Genomic DNA, 12391 nt, shown 5'->3' with positions numbered 1-12391 from the left:
TCCAGCAGAATGCAAGGCGAGGCTGAGTGCAGGAGTCACGTGTGCCTAATCTTTTCCCTGAATCCCCAGGGTCTAGGCTGCGACCTGACGGATGGGCAGTCCTCAAAACGATGAGTATGTGAGTAGATGTCAATCCAGTGGAGCCGCCTGACAAACGCCACCTCATCCAGACGATGCAGGTCAGCGGTGATAGTCATTAATCATGTTGAAAGGCTTGATCGGATGTTATCAAAATAGCACTTCACCTCTGTAAAGTGTCCTCTTTCCCCAAACCTGGAACTCCAGTCTAACCATGCGACAGACATGGGACAAATTCCAGTGGTGGGGATTCCTACAAAATATTTGGCCCGCACCCCCCAAACTGTCACGGTCATCAAGGAATGTGTGAGAAGCACTCACAGCCAAGAAGAGCCTAAGGAGCCATGGCAACTAAATATAATATGAGTTCGTGGAGAGGATCCTGGATCCCAAGTAGGACGTTCTGTTCAGGAACTATCTGAACAAATTTCAGTGAGTTTTATTACTGAACTAGTTAGTTTGTATGCAACAAATGTAACACACAGATGTTAATTATAGGGGAAACTATACCAGGTGCGAGGGGCACATGCGCTCTGTATTCTCAATTTTTCTGTAAATCTAAAACTTTTTTTTTAATCTTGTAAAAAAACTGGCCTCCCACAACAGCTTCCGGTGCTCATCTCCCGGAAGCAGAAAGATGCTTTTCCCTTCACAAAGATGACGGCAATGGCGTCGCAAAGAGCCGGTCCCGAGCAAAGATGGCGGCAGTGAAGGGGCGGGACCGGAAGCGCTGACTGGCGGGAGCTCGGGTCCGTGGACGGCTCGGGAACGCGCAGGGCGGTGGGGGTCTGGGCATGAAGCTGGGCCGGGCTGTACTGGGCCTGCTGCTGCTGGCGCCGTTGGCGGTGCGGGCGGTGGAGCCCATCAGCCTGGGACTGGCCCTGGCCGGCGTCCTCACCAGCTACATCTCCTACCCGCGCCTCTATTGCCTCTTCGCCGAGTGCTGCGGCCAGAAGCGGAGCCTTAGCCGAGAAGGTAGGACGGGGCGGCGGCTGGGGGCTGCCTCTAGGACTGGGGCGGGGATCGGAGGCGGGAGTCGGGGCATGGAGCGCAGGAAGCCCGGGCAGAGCTGAGGCCGGAGCAGCCCTTCAGGGAACCGAAGTGGCCGGGGTGTAGGGTGGGCCTGGCCCCAAGGCCACCACCGGAGACAGCCCGGAACTTGCTCCGACACTGAGGAGCGAGCTGCGGGTTGGCTGCCTCACGCAGAAGCGGGGCGGTGCGGACGGTTGTACACTTCCTCCAGCGAGAGCTTTGCTCGTTCCTGGCCGGAGACCGAAAGCATGGTGGGGACCCTCCCTGCGTGCCCCGGGGCGGGAGGAGCAGGTCTGCTGTCAGCGGCGGCATGCCGTTGGCGCAGGAACCAAGGTCCGCTTCCGGAAGGGAGCCTGGCTCTGCCCAGGGCAGTGCAGGGCAGACTAGCAGAGGGAGGTCCCCCTGGGCCCACCGGCCATCCCCGGGCCAGGTGCTGTCTCCGTGATCCTGTAAACTCTAAATTATGCCAGCCGAGCGCCCCTCACCCACCACCTGACCGGCTTTGTTTTTCCCAGTGCTGCAGAAGGACCTGGACAGCAAGCTCTTCGGACAGCATCTTGCCAAGAAAGTCATCTTAAATGCCTTGTCTGCCTTCATAAGCAACCCGAAGCCCAAGAAACCTCTCACCCTCTCCCTACACGGGTGGACCGGCACGGGCAAAAATTTTGCCAGCAAGATCATTGCGGAGAACATTTACGAGGGCGGTTTGAACAGTGACTATGTGCACCTGTTTGTGGCCACCCTGCACTTCCCGCACGCCTCCAACCTCACCCTGTATAAGGCAAGCTCAGGAGTTGGAACCCTCCCCGGATGGGGCCCAATTTGTGGTCTCTTGGTTGTGGGATGGTATTTGGGAATTGCCTGTTGAGTTGAGTGAGCCCTGAAATTAGCTACATGTGTCAGTTCCCCATTGAGAAACGTGGAAGTTACAGAGGGTTTCAGACGCACAGAGCAGTTTTACAGTATCAAACTTTGTGGTTTCCAAAACAGGCCCAGTGTGATACCCGTTTTAGTAAGTGGGGTCATCAGATTTTAGAGATGGGCAGGATCAGATCCAACTTTTAAAAGATCATCAAATCTAACTCATTTTGTGAAAGAGGAAATGTGTCTAGAGAGGCCTGTATTTGTTTGACTGCAGTGCTGCAGAATGCTTGTTGTTCTATGTCACTGACTGACAGCCTGGATTTGAGTCCTAACTTTCCAGCCTGCCAGCTGTGCAGTATTTCGAAGGTTGCCTAACCTCTCTGAGACTCCGATTTTTCATCTATAGAATGGGGTGGGGGGGGGAGAAATCAGTGAGCTGTCAGGTATGTGCCGTGGTACTTGCCTGGACCATGAATGTTCAAATAAGTGTTAACTGTCACCTTTTCAAATCTGTGTAACGCACCGGCACGGTAGCAGGACACACAGCAGTGTAGCCCTCCTCCGTGGAACCTGCTTCTCCCGTCTGCTTGCCAAACGTGGGGCTGCCAGCTGCACTGGGTTCCCAGGGTGTGTGACTTTCAGCCCTAACACTGGGAAAGTTCCATTGGAGATGAGTCGGTCATCCTAGTTAGCATTCCCGCTCTGCTGCTTAATAGCTGTGTGACTTTGGGCAAGTTACTTCGCCTCCCTGGGCCTTGGGTTCCGCAGCTGGGACACAGGGAACGCCATAGTGCTGTGCACAGCTTCGACAGGCTTTGGGAGACCCCAGCCATGCACAGTGGGAACAGTGCTCCCCGCAGGGGCCGACGTGCACTCAGGGCCCAACGCGTGCTTTGTTTTTGCCCAGAAGTCACGTTCCAGAGTGGGAAAACTGGCAGCCGGAGCCCAGCAGATCTTTGTGAGTCCTTGTTTAAACAGTGACTTGCTCTGGACCCCCTCAAGCTACATCAGCTCTCCTGAGGGTGCCCCAGTACCTAAAGGCTGGCCCTTGCCTGCGGAGCAGAGTTACCGCTTAGGTGTGAAGTGTGCAGCGGAACATTGTAACCGTGGTCACGGGAGCCAAGCAAAAGCCGAAATCACGAGAAGTCAAGACCAACATGACTTCCAGAGTGTCCCTCAGAAAACAGCTCATTTCCCCTCCTCACGTTGTGGGGCACAATCTGGGGAAGCACCCTGGCTCAGATTTCCGATGGAAAAGGGTCTTTTTTCCTTACCTTGATTGATTAGTATCTTAAGGGCCTGACTGTGTTTTTAGGGAATGTTTCTGTGTAAGCACAGCTGCCGGGCATTATTCTAGAAACTCGGGAGCACTCGCTCACCACACTCACACCAGAGCACGGTGCCCCAGGGTCCAGCCGCCTCATGTAAGCCTGCATTTCTTGTGTTCCCCGTGGGAAACGTAGAGGGCCCTCTTGAGGCTCTTCTAAGGGCTGAACGGCGCAATAGGTCACTGGGTGTCTGCCTTCTTTCTAGATGAGCTGCTGAGGAAACGTGTTAATGTCCTCATTCATTTTAATGACAAGTGACCAGCCACCCAGCGCCTCTGCATTGGTATCAGGCAGATTGGGATTCAGGTCCCAGTTCTGCCACATAGTAATTTTGTCACTTTATTTTTTATTAAAACGTTTTTAAATTTATTGATTTGAAAGAAAATACATCGATCTTTGTTGTTCCACTTACTGATGCATTGATTGGTCGCTTTTTTGCATGTGCCCTGACTGGGAATCGAACCTACAACCTGGGTGTATTGGGACAATGTTCTAACCAGCTGAACTACCTGGCCAGGGCAATTCAAAGAGTAATTTTGTAACCTTATATTCTTGGACAAGCTGAAGAAGCTGTCTGTGCCTCGGTTTCCTCATCTGTGGAATGAGTCCAACATGCCTGCTAGGCGGGGTTGTAGAGAGGACCAAGGGAGCTGGTCTTAGCTCCCTTCCTAGCGCGGTGCCGAGCCCATAGTAAGCGATGGTAAATGCGGTCGTGTCGGAGTCCCATGCCGGGCACTGGGATCTCACTGGCTGAGCAGCCGTGTCGGCCTCCCCCTTGCCCTTCAGGACCAGTTACAGCTGTGGATTCGCGGCAACGTGAGCGCCTGTGCGAGGTCCATCTTCATCTTCGACGAGATGGACAAGATGCACGCGGGCCTCATCGACGCCATCAAGCCTTTCCTAGACTATTACGACCACCTGGACGGGGTCTCCTACCAGAAAGCCATCTTCATCTTCCTCAGGTACGTTCAGGGCTGGGGCGTGGCCGACGCGCTCTGAACCCGAGCCCCCGGGCCTGGGGGAGAAACCCAGCCCTTGTTCCCCGCGCTCACTTCGCAGCAACGCCGGCGCAGAAAGGATCACAGATGTGGCCTTGGACTTCTGGAGGGACGGGAGGCAGAGGGAGGAGATCAAGCTCAGAGACGTGGAGCCCGCCCTGTCCGTGTCGGCCTTCAACAACAAGAACAGTGAGTGCGGGGCCTGCCCCCCGGGTTCTCAGTCCCCACCCCTCTCCGGGGCTGCCCGGGGAGTGCTGGGTGCCTTCTGTGGGCCGTGTCTGACACCCCAGGTGACCTTGGTGGACACCAGGGTGTGCGGGGCACTTATTTTTATGTTTTCATTGAATTTATCGGGGTGACATTGGTTACTAAAATTACGGAGTTTTAGGTATACAATTTTATAATACCTCATCTGTATATTGTATTATGTATTCACCCTGAGGTGCACTGTTTTTTTCCCCGAAGACTCTAGTCTTAGATTTTATTTACTTTTAGAGAGAGGGGAAGGGAGGAAGAAAGATAGAAGCATGGATCAATTGCCTCTTGCACGCCCCCAAATGGGGACCTGGACTGCAACTCGGGTATGGGCCCTGACTGGGAATTGAACCGGTGACCCCTCAGTTCACAGGACGGCGCTCAGTCCACTGAGCCGCACCAGGCATGGCAAGAGAAGTGCTATTTTAAAGAAAGAGGGAAATTGTTGATCATGGAGTTCTTGAAAATCAGGTCCTGTTTTCTTTAGCAAAATCGTTTTCTTTGTAGAAGAAAAGCAGGCGGTTGAGCGAGGCAGGTTGCCGTGGGCCCCTCTTTCTGTGCGCTGGCCTGGAGCTCTGAGGTCCTGTGCCCGAAGCGAATAGCCGAATAGGTGGCGGGGCCCTTGCTCTGTACCAGGCACTGGTGACACCCTCTACCTGCACCTTGTCTGTGATCTTTGTAGTAACCCCGTGGGGTGGAAATTATTTATTACCATCGCATTTTACAGAGGAGGAAGCCGAGGCCCAGAGAACCATAGCCGGCCCAAGTCCACACAGCCCATTAGGTGTCCCTGGTTCCAGAGCCCAAGCTTTAGCTACCAAGCCCATTGCTCTTCCCGGGAGTCACACACCTTAGACCAGGGTGTCAAGCTCATTTTCACCGGGGCCACATCAGCCTCGCAGTTGCCTTCAAACGGCCGAATGTAATTTTAGGACTGTGTAAATCGAACTGCTCCTTAACAGTTAAACGAGAGCTCGGTGCTGCCACCAGGTAGAAACAAGGTGCCGGGCTGGATAAAACAAGGTGGAGGGGTGGATTTGGCCCGCAGGCCTTGTGTTTGCCACCTGTGCCTTAGACCTTGAACCCTTGGAGGTGAGAAGCCACCCTGGTGGAGGCTGGACTCAGGGGTAAAACTCGTGCACCGTGACCTTTGCTATTAGAGTCTTCTCTGCTTGGATTTGTTCTCGAGACTACGGAGCAAAGTTCTTTGAAACGGACTTGCCAAGAAGTGCGTACTTCTGCAGTTGCGTGAACAGCGTGGAATGTTTTGTGTCAGTGTGTGCAACTGGGATGTTATTGATAGAAGAATATTTTATGGTATGTTCAGTAGTGTCTTGGCCAGAAGGAGTATGGACACACGCAGTGGAAACCGTAACCCAACTGCCGCAGCAGGTGAGGCCAGGGGTCTAGGACCACGCAGGTCACGCGAGGTGCCAGCGGGCCACCGGGCTCAAGCTCCAGAATCAGGCAGGCCTGGCCATGCCGCGGACTGACTGTGGCCTTGGGCAGGTGGCTGAACTCTCCCTCCATTCCGCCGACAAGTGTCCCCTGAGCAATGACTCGGTGTCGGGCCCTGGTCTAAGGACCGGGCACACGCGGTGAACAAGAACACAGACATCCTTACTCCTGGGCTCACTTCCTGGTGGTGATGAGTGAGGACGTGTGGCGGGCGGTGGGGTCTCTCAGTGTCTAATGGAGGTGGGGGCACGTCTTCCTCCACCCCCGCTCCCCCGCCAACAGGGAGAGGGTAAATAGAACGGGGGTTGGGGTGCTAGGACGAGACCAGGCTGCAGTTCTCGTGGAGGTCAGGGAAGGCTCTCTGCGAGGGTGACGTTGCGAGCCATGTGGACATCAGAGGGACAGCGAGTCTGGAGCCCTGGGGTGGGAGTGCACCGGGGGAGTGGGAGCCAGTCCAGGATGAACAAAGGAGAACAGGTTGGGTAAGAGGGAGCGGGGTGGGGGGCAGATCACAGCTGGCCTGGGGGCCATTGTGGGGCCTTGGGCCTGACTCCATGTAGGGGAGGGAGCCCCATGGGGGTTTCTAGCAGACAGTGACGTGATGGGACTTAGTTGTAATAGGACCTCTCTGGCTGCTGGGTAGAGAACAGACTGCAGGTGGCTGGGACAGAGGGACAAGCCAGGAACTGCTGCAACAGCCCAGAGGAGCAGTGCTGGGGGCTTGGAGCCACGGGTGATGGTGGGGGTGGTGACGTCGTCAGATTAGGATGTACTCTGAAGGTGGAAACAGTAAGATTTCCCCAAGGATTGTGTGTAGGAGTGAGAGGGAGACAGTCAAGGATCTGGTTTTGTGATTACAAGGGCGGTGCTGCCCTTTAGGGGGCAGACTTCGGAGCCAGGCGTGTCGGGGGGGTGGGGGGAGGATGGGAGGTGACGAGGGGCCTGTTCAGTGAGTGGTGACTGTTGGTGGCATCCAGCAGAGATGAGCAGCTGCCGGCTGGATATTCCAGAGGAGTTTCAGGGGGCATCAGGCTGGGGTACAAATCGGGGAGGGTCCATAGGTGGTTTCCGAAGCCGTAGAGGGTCGCCCGTTCCACCAGCACGCTCTCCGGGTCTCCGAGTGCTTGGTTCCTCGCTCACTCAGTGCGTGGAGGCCGCCGCCTCGACCAGGCCTCTGGCGCTGCCTGGAATTGTCTGTTTAAGGGCTTGCTGGGGCTCCTGGCTTGTGAACCACAGGAGGGCAGGGCCGAGTCTGCCCAGCCCTGGGCTTCACCCCATCCCAGGGCTTCACCCCATCCCAGGGCGCCGCAGACATGGGACCTGCCCCGTTACTGGGCAGCGCTCAGCCCCGTTCTTCCCCATGGCCCAGACTCTGCCCCGTCCTGGCGCTCACACCCCGCTGTGATGCCGTGGTTTGTAATCAGAAGTATGTGTTTGGTCTCCGTCCCTGTTCCTGGCTCAGAGCTCCTAAAACCCTTGGAATGTGCGAAGTAAGAACGGAGACGTAGAGGTTGACTCATATCAAACTCTTTCCGTCACAACCCAAGTTTGTGTTAATGGGAGCACTTTCGGAAAGTACCCAAGGGCGGGGCTGCGTTCCAGGGGAGCGGACCTGCCTGTGATCAGAGGTGGACCAGTCACACCTCTGTGATGGAGTCTCCACAAAACTTGGGGGGGTTGTGGTTGAGGGAGCTTCCGGGTGGCGAACGTGGAGAGCCTGGGCTTGTCTGCGGCCCATTTGGAGGGGGCACAGAGGCTTGTGTCCCGTCCCCATACCTCACTCTGAGTCTTTCTCCTCCCTGCCCCCCACCCCCCTCCCTCCCTCCCTCTCTCAGTGGCGGTTGACATTCTCTGCTCTTTTGTATTGGTTTTGGGTGGACAGCATGGTGGTCAGTCATACACTCTGCACAGTGCTCCCCGAGATTTCCAGTCCCCACCTGGCACTGCACATAGTTATGACACTATTATTGACTGTATTTATCAGTCTCTTCCACCTGGCTGTTCCCGAGTTCTATCACTTTATGATGAACTGGTAATCTGATGAGTAAAGTGTTTCTCCGAGCTCTGCTAGCTGCTCTAGCCAATCCATCGAACCCAAGAAGGGGGTCGTTGGAACCTCTATAGCTAGTTGGTCAGGAGCACAGGTGACGACCTGGACTTGCACTTGGCCGACATGGGGGTGCTGAGCCCTGGACTGTGGGCTCTGACGCTGTCTCCAGGCAGATGGTATCAGACCTGACTTGGACTGTGGGACACCCCGCTGGCCAGAGAATCGCTTCGTGTGAAAAACCCCACCTGTCAGTGATGGCGTCAGACTCGGGGCAGGAAGCGGGCCCGGGAGGAAAGCGGCAGAGCAGAAGGGAAACCGTGGGGGACCTGCTGGGTGCAGCCCAGGGGCACCGTGTCCCCTCGGGATGGAGCGTGTGCGGGGTCAGGAGGCCCGGAGACCTGCGGGAGGTGGGGCGGTGTGGCTGGGTGGATGCAGAGCCACTCTCATCCCGGGGCAGTCACATGTTCTTAGTCTGAGGGTCCTAGTTTTGGGCCCCCCAACACTGTCCAGTGTGGGTGCACCGGCAGCAGCAGTGGGTTTCGACCCTGTTGCTAATCCCGCTGCTGAAACTCCAGTGAGTGGCGAGTTTCCGGAGTGAAGAAGCACTTGGTCCCTCCTTGGGAACGCCTCGCCTTCCTTCTTTCGTGAGTCGCTCTTGTCCCTCCTGGCCAGCCCCAGGCCACGGGCACTCGGGGGTGCCGAGCCTCTGGCCCACTTCAGACCGAGAGTCACATCTTGAGGAGGTCTCACCAGAGCCCACTGTGTAAGGAGGTCGTCCCTCCCACAGCCACGTCTCCCTCCTCACTAGGTCCTGAGCTCCGAGGGCAGGTGCAGGGCCCCAGGGCGGGGCCTGGCTCCGGCCTGCACCCAGGAGACGTGTGCTGGACCGCCAGGTGGGTGGCTGGTCGGCCGGTGGATGAACGGCACCTCTTCTTCCCAGGTGGCTTCTGGCACAGCAGTTTAATCGACCGAAACCTCATCGACTACTTCGTCCCCTTCCTCCCCTTGGAATACAAACACCTGAAAATGTGCATCCGGGTGGAAATGCAGTCCCGAGGCTACGGCATTGATGAGGACATCGTGACCAGAGTGGCCGAGGAGATGACGTTCTTCCCTAAGGAGGAGAGAGTTTTCTCTGACAAAGGCTGCAAAACTGTGTTCACCAAGTTGGATTATTACTACGACGACTGATGGCGCCGGACCGAGGCTGAGCTGGTGCGGGACAGCGCGCTGCCCAGGCCTCTCTGGTACCTCCCCGCCCGCCCCAACGGGAGTCCGATGAATTTGTCCTGTTTGGCGCGGCGGAGCCTGCAGGCTGCCACCCTGCAGACGGCAGCCCCGGGAGGAGGCTTTAAGGAGGAAGTAGCCGCCCCCCGCCCACTGGGATCGGGCTCGTGATTTTTTAAAGATCATGTTTTAATTTCAAGAGTTTCTGTTTCAAGGAAGGATGAAAAGGTTACTGAAAATGTGATAACTTTATTTAAAATGGTTTTTAACATGATGAAAAGCTTTTCAGACTCGACGTTGCTGGCTTAGTGTACTTTGTTCAAGTGCCCGTCTTGCTAATGTGCTCTGTGATGTCTTTGCTGCCAAACAAAAGCCCGAGTTCGTAGCCCGGGATCCGCAGGGCGTGGGGACCGAGGCCACAGCAGCAACCAGATCTGTTGCAGGGTAACCATGCAAGGAGCAGTGACATAGTTGCTTATTTTTAAATTTTTATTGATTTGAGAGAGAGAGAGAGAAACATTGACTTGTTGTACTTACTGATGCATTCTTCAACTGATTCCTGTATGTGCCCTGACCAGGGATCGAACCCACAACCTTCGCGAAAGGGGATGATGCTCAAGGCAGCAGAGCTTCTGGGCCAGGGTAGGGCAGAGAAGTACTCAGATAAGGGACAAGGATGTAAGTGGACACAAGCAGAAGGCTTAAAGGTCTTTCCCAAAGGTTTGCACCCTGTAACTCGGAACACTTGTTCATGTCCCTGAAAGTATGTCCACTTGTCACTTGCTGGTCATTGAGCTTTGCCAGGGAAGGCCCTCCTCTGCCCTCCATTCCTGAAAGAGCTGTGTGCCTGGCAAGTTTCGCCATATTTTTTTAAAAACCTTGGTCATTTGTTACTTTCTGTGTTGAATTGAAACTCCCAGCACCTTCTGGGAAAGCTTAGCAACACCCCCTTTTGAGGATGCCAAAAACGTTACTGATGCCGATAGCGAGCTACCAGTTTACAATAAAACTAATTTCTGAATACTTTAAAAAAAATCCTTACCCAAGGACATGTTCAATGATTTTAGAGAAGAAGAAAGAAACATTGATACGAGAGGGAAAAAACATCAACTGGTTATACCTGCCCCAACCAGGGACTGAACTCTCAGCCTTCTGGTGTACAGGAAGATGCCTCAGTTAACTTAACCACCGGGCCAGGACCGAGCACATTTTTTTTATTTTTTAGATATTATTTATTTATCTTTAGAGGGGAAGGGAAGGAGAGAAGGAGAGGAATATCAATGTATGGTTGCCTCTTGTGAGTCCCCTGCTAGGAACTGGCCTGCAACCCAGGCACGTGCCCTGACTGGGAATCGAACTGTGATCAAGTGGTTCACAGGCCCGCGCTCAATCCACTGAGCTACGCCAGCCAGGGCACCGAGCACGTTTTCAAAGGAGAAAAAGTCCCTCCCCTGTAGGCCTTTCATGCCTCAGCTGTGAGGCATGACCTCGCCAGAGCAGTCAGGGTTGGAGTGACGCGAAGTCTAACTTCTAACACGGAGACTCTGAGGCTCCAGGAACAGCCCTGGCTCCTCGCCCAGGCACACGGGGTATAGTTCCCCATGGCGGGGTTCCTGGCGGTCCTGAGACCCGGCCGTGGGGTTCAAGTCCAGAGATGCCAGGCAAAAGCACGGCGCACTGGAGGAGACTAAACACACCATGTTTGGCATCTCGCACAGGCCCGCAGACACCCCTGTGGGCGGGAGTGCCCATGCCCTGCACTCAGGGACAGGGCTCAGCAGACAAGGTCGGCTGGCAGCCTGGCTGCTGGGCCCACGGGGAACCCCTTTCCCGCACGGCCACCAAGCCTGTACAGAGGCTCTTCAAGGCCGCGTGGGCCCCTAAGGTCTCCTCGAAGTGAAGAAAGTGCTTCATGTCGAGCCGAGGCTGGCCTGTTTCCATGACCCCAGGAGTCAGAGGAGGGCTAGTAGTTCATTTGGAGGTGGCAGCCCCACCCCTAGGGGCCCCCAGTGAGGGCGCACAGAGGTCCCCTGACTAAACTCGGGAAGTTGTCTCCGTAGGCGAGGATTACGGGGTGGAGAGGCGGGCTGGGGACCTGGGACTCGGGCACCTTCAGCTGAGGGATGAGTGGGGTGGGTCTGATGAACCTGCTCGAGTCAGCCAGCTGCTCCTCGGTGCTGCTAGCAATTCCCTGGCAGCGACGGGGGGCCAGGTGCAGTGCGGTTCAGCTGGGGTCTGGTTGGCCACGCGGGTTTTATTTCCAGTTCTGGGCGGCAAGACCTGGCAGTGAGGTCTCCTGGTCTGAGCCGGCCGTGCTCAGGTCCAGGAGGTCAGCAGTCACGTCTCCCCAGGTCACAGTCCTTCCTCCATTAATCTCAAGAGAATGTAGTACAAGTCCAGCTCTCTCTCCATCCACGAAAGTATGATTGGAGTCTAGACAACGTCTACTCCAGTTTAACTCTGCGCCTGTATGGGGGTGACAGCCTGTTTCCCCCAGGTGAATACTGAGTCTGTGTGATGCGGACCGCCAACCAGTGTGTTGGGGACACAGGAGCCCCGCCCCTGAGTGGTTGAAGAGCCTTCATTCCACACACCTTTCAGTTACCAAATACATCAACTAGGGGAAAATTTGCAAGTGACATCCCACATGATAAAATTTTGGCTTTATTTTCTGTTCACTGGGTCAGTTCAGGCTCCTGTCTATATCGTGAGGGTTGGGTGGGTGGGGAGTGGTGGGCCGTGGTCACCTGTGGCCTTTTCAAGTTACAAACCCACAACAGCAGCCCAAAGGTGGCCAACATGCGGAGTGTATTGCATCGCTGTACACAGGGAGTCTTGTCTCCTGATCAGACACCCAAAAGGTTGTAACAAATGTAACTTAGCTCCAATTTGAGCATTTGTACTACAAAATGTAAGCCTCATCTCAGCATTTTTTAAAAAGATTTTTATTTATTTATCTTTAGAGGGGAAGGGAAGGAGAGAGAGGAAGAGAAATATCAATGTATGGTTGCCTCTCATGCATCCCCTGCTGGGAACTGGCCTGCAACCCAGGCATGTGCCCTGACTGGGAATCGAACCACGATCCTTTGGTTCGCAGGCCT

The 12391-nt window shown here is 55.2% G+C and overlaps 1 protein-coding gene across 1 annotated transcript; it reads left to right on the top strand.

Annotated features, from left to right (window-relative positions):
- The first annotated feature begins 800 nt into the window (after positions 1–800).
- TOR1A (torsin family 1 member A) lies at positions 801–9585 on the top strand. The gene is made up of 5 exons (XM_037036998.1): positions 801–1053; positions 1626–1891; positions 4089–4264; positions 4362–4489; positions 9004–9585. The coding sequence occupies exons 1-5, from the start codon at positions 873–875 to the stop codon at positions 9252–9254; spliced, it is 1002 nt and encodes a 333-aa protein (XP_036892893.1). The 5' UTR covers positions 801–872; the 3' UTR covers positions 9255–9585.
- Positions 9586–12391: the final 2806 nt, after the last annotated feature.

This window comes from Sturnira hondurensis, unplaced genomic scaffold (assembly GCF_014824575.4).
Source record: "Sturnira hondurensis isolate 20B ecotype Veracruz unplaced genomic scaffold, ASM1482457v3 Scaffold0022908, whole genome shotgun sequence".
NCBI classification, from domain to species: Eukaryota; Metazoa; Chordata; class Mammalia; order Chiroptera; family Phyllostomidae; genus Sturnira; species Sturnira hondurensis.
Note: the sequence above shows the minus strand (reverse complement) of the source record. Positions and strands in the feature narration are given on the sequence as shown.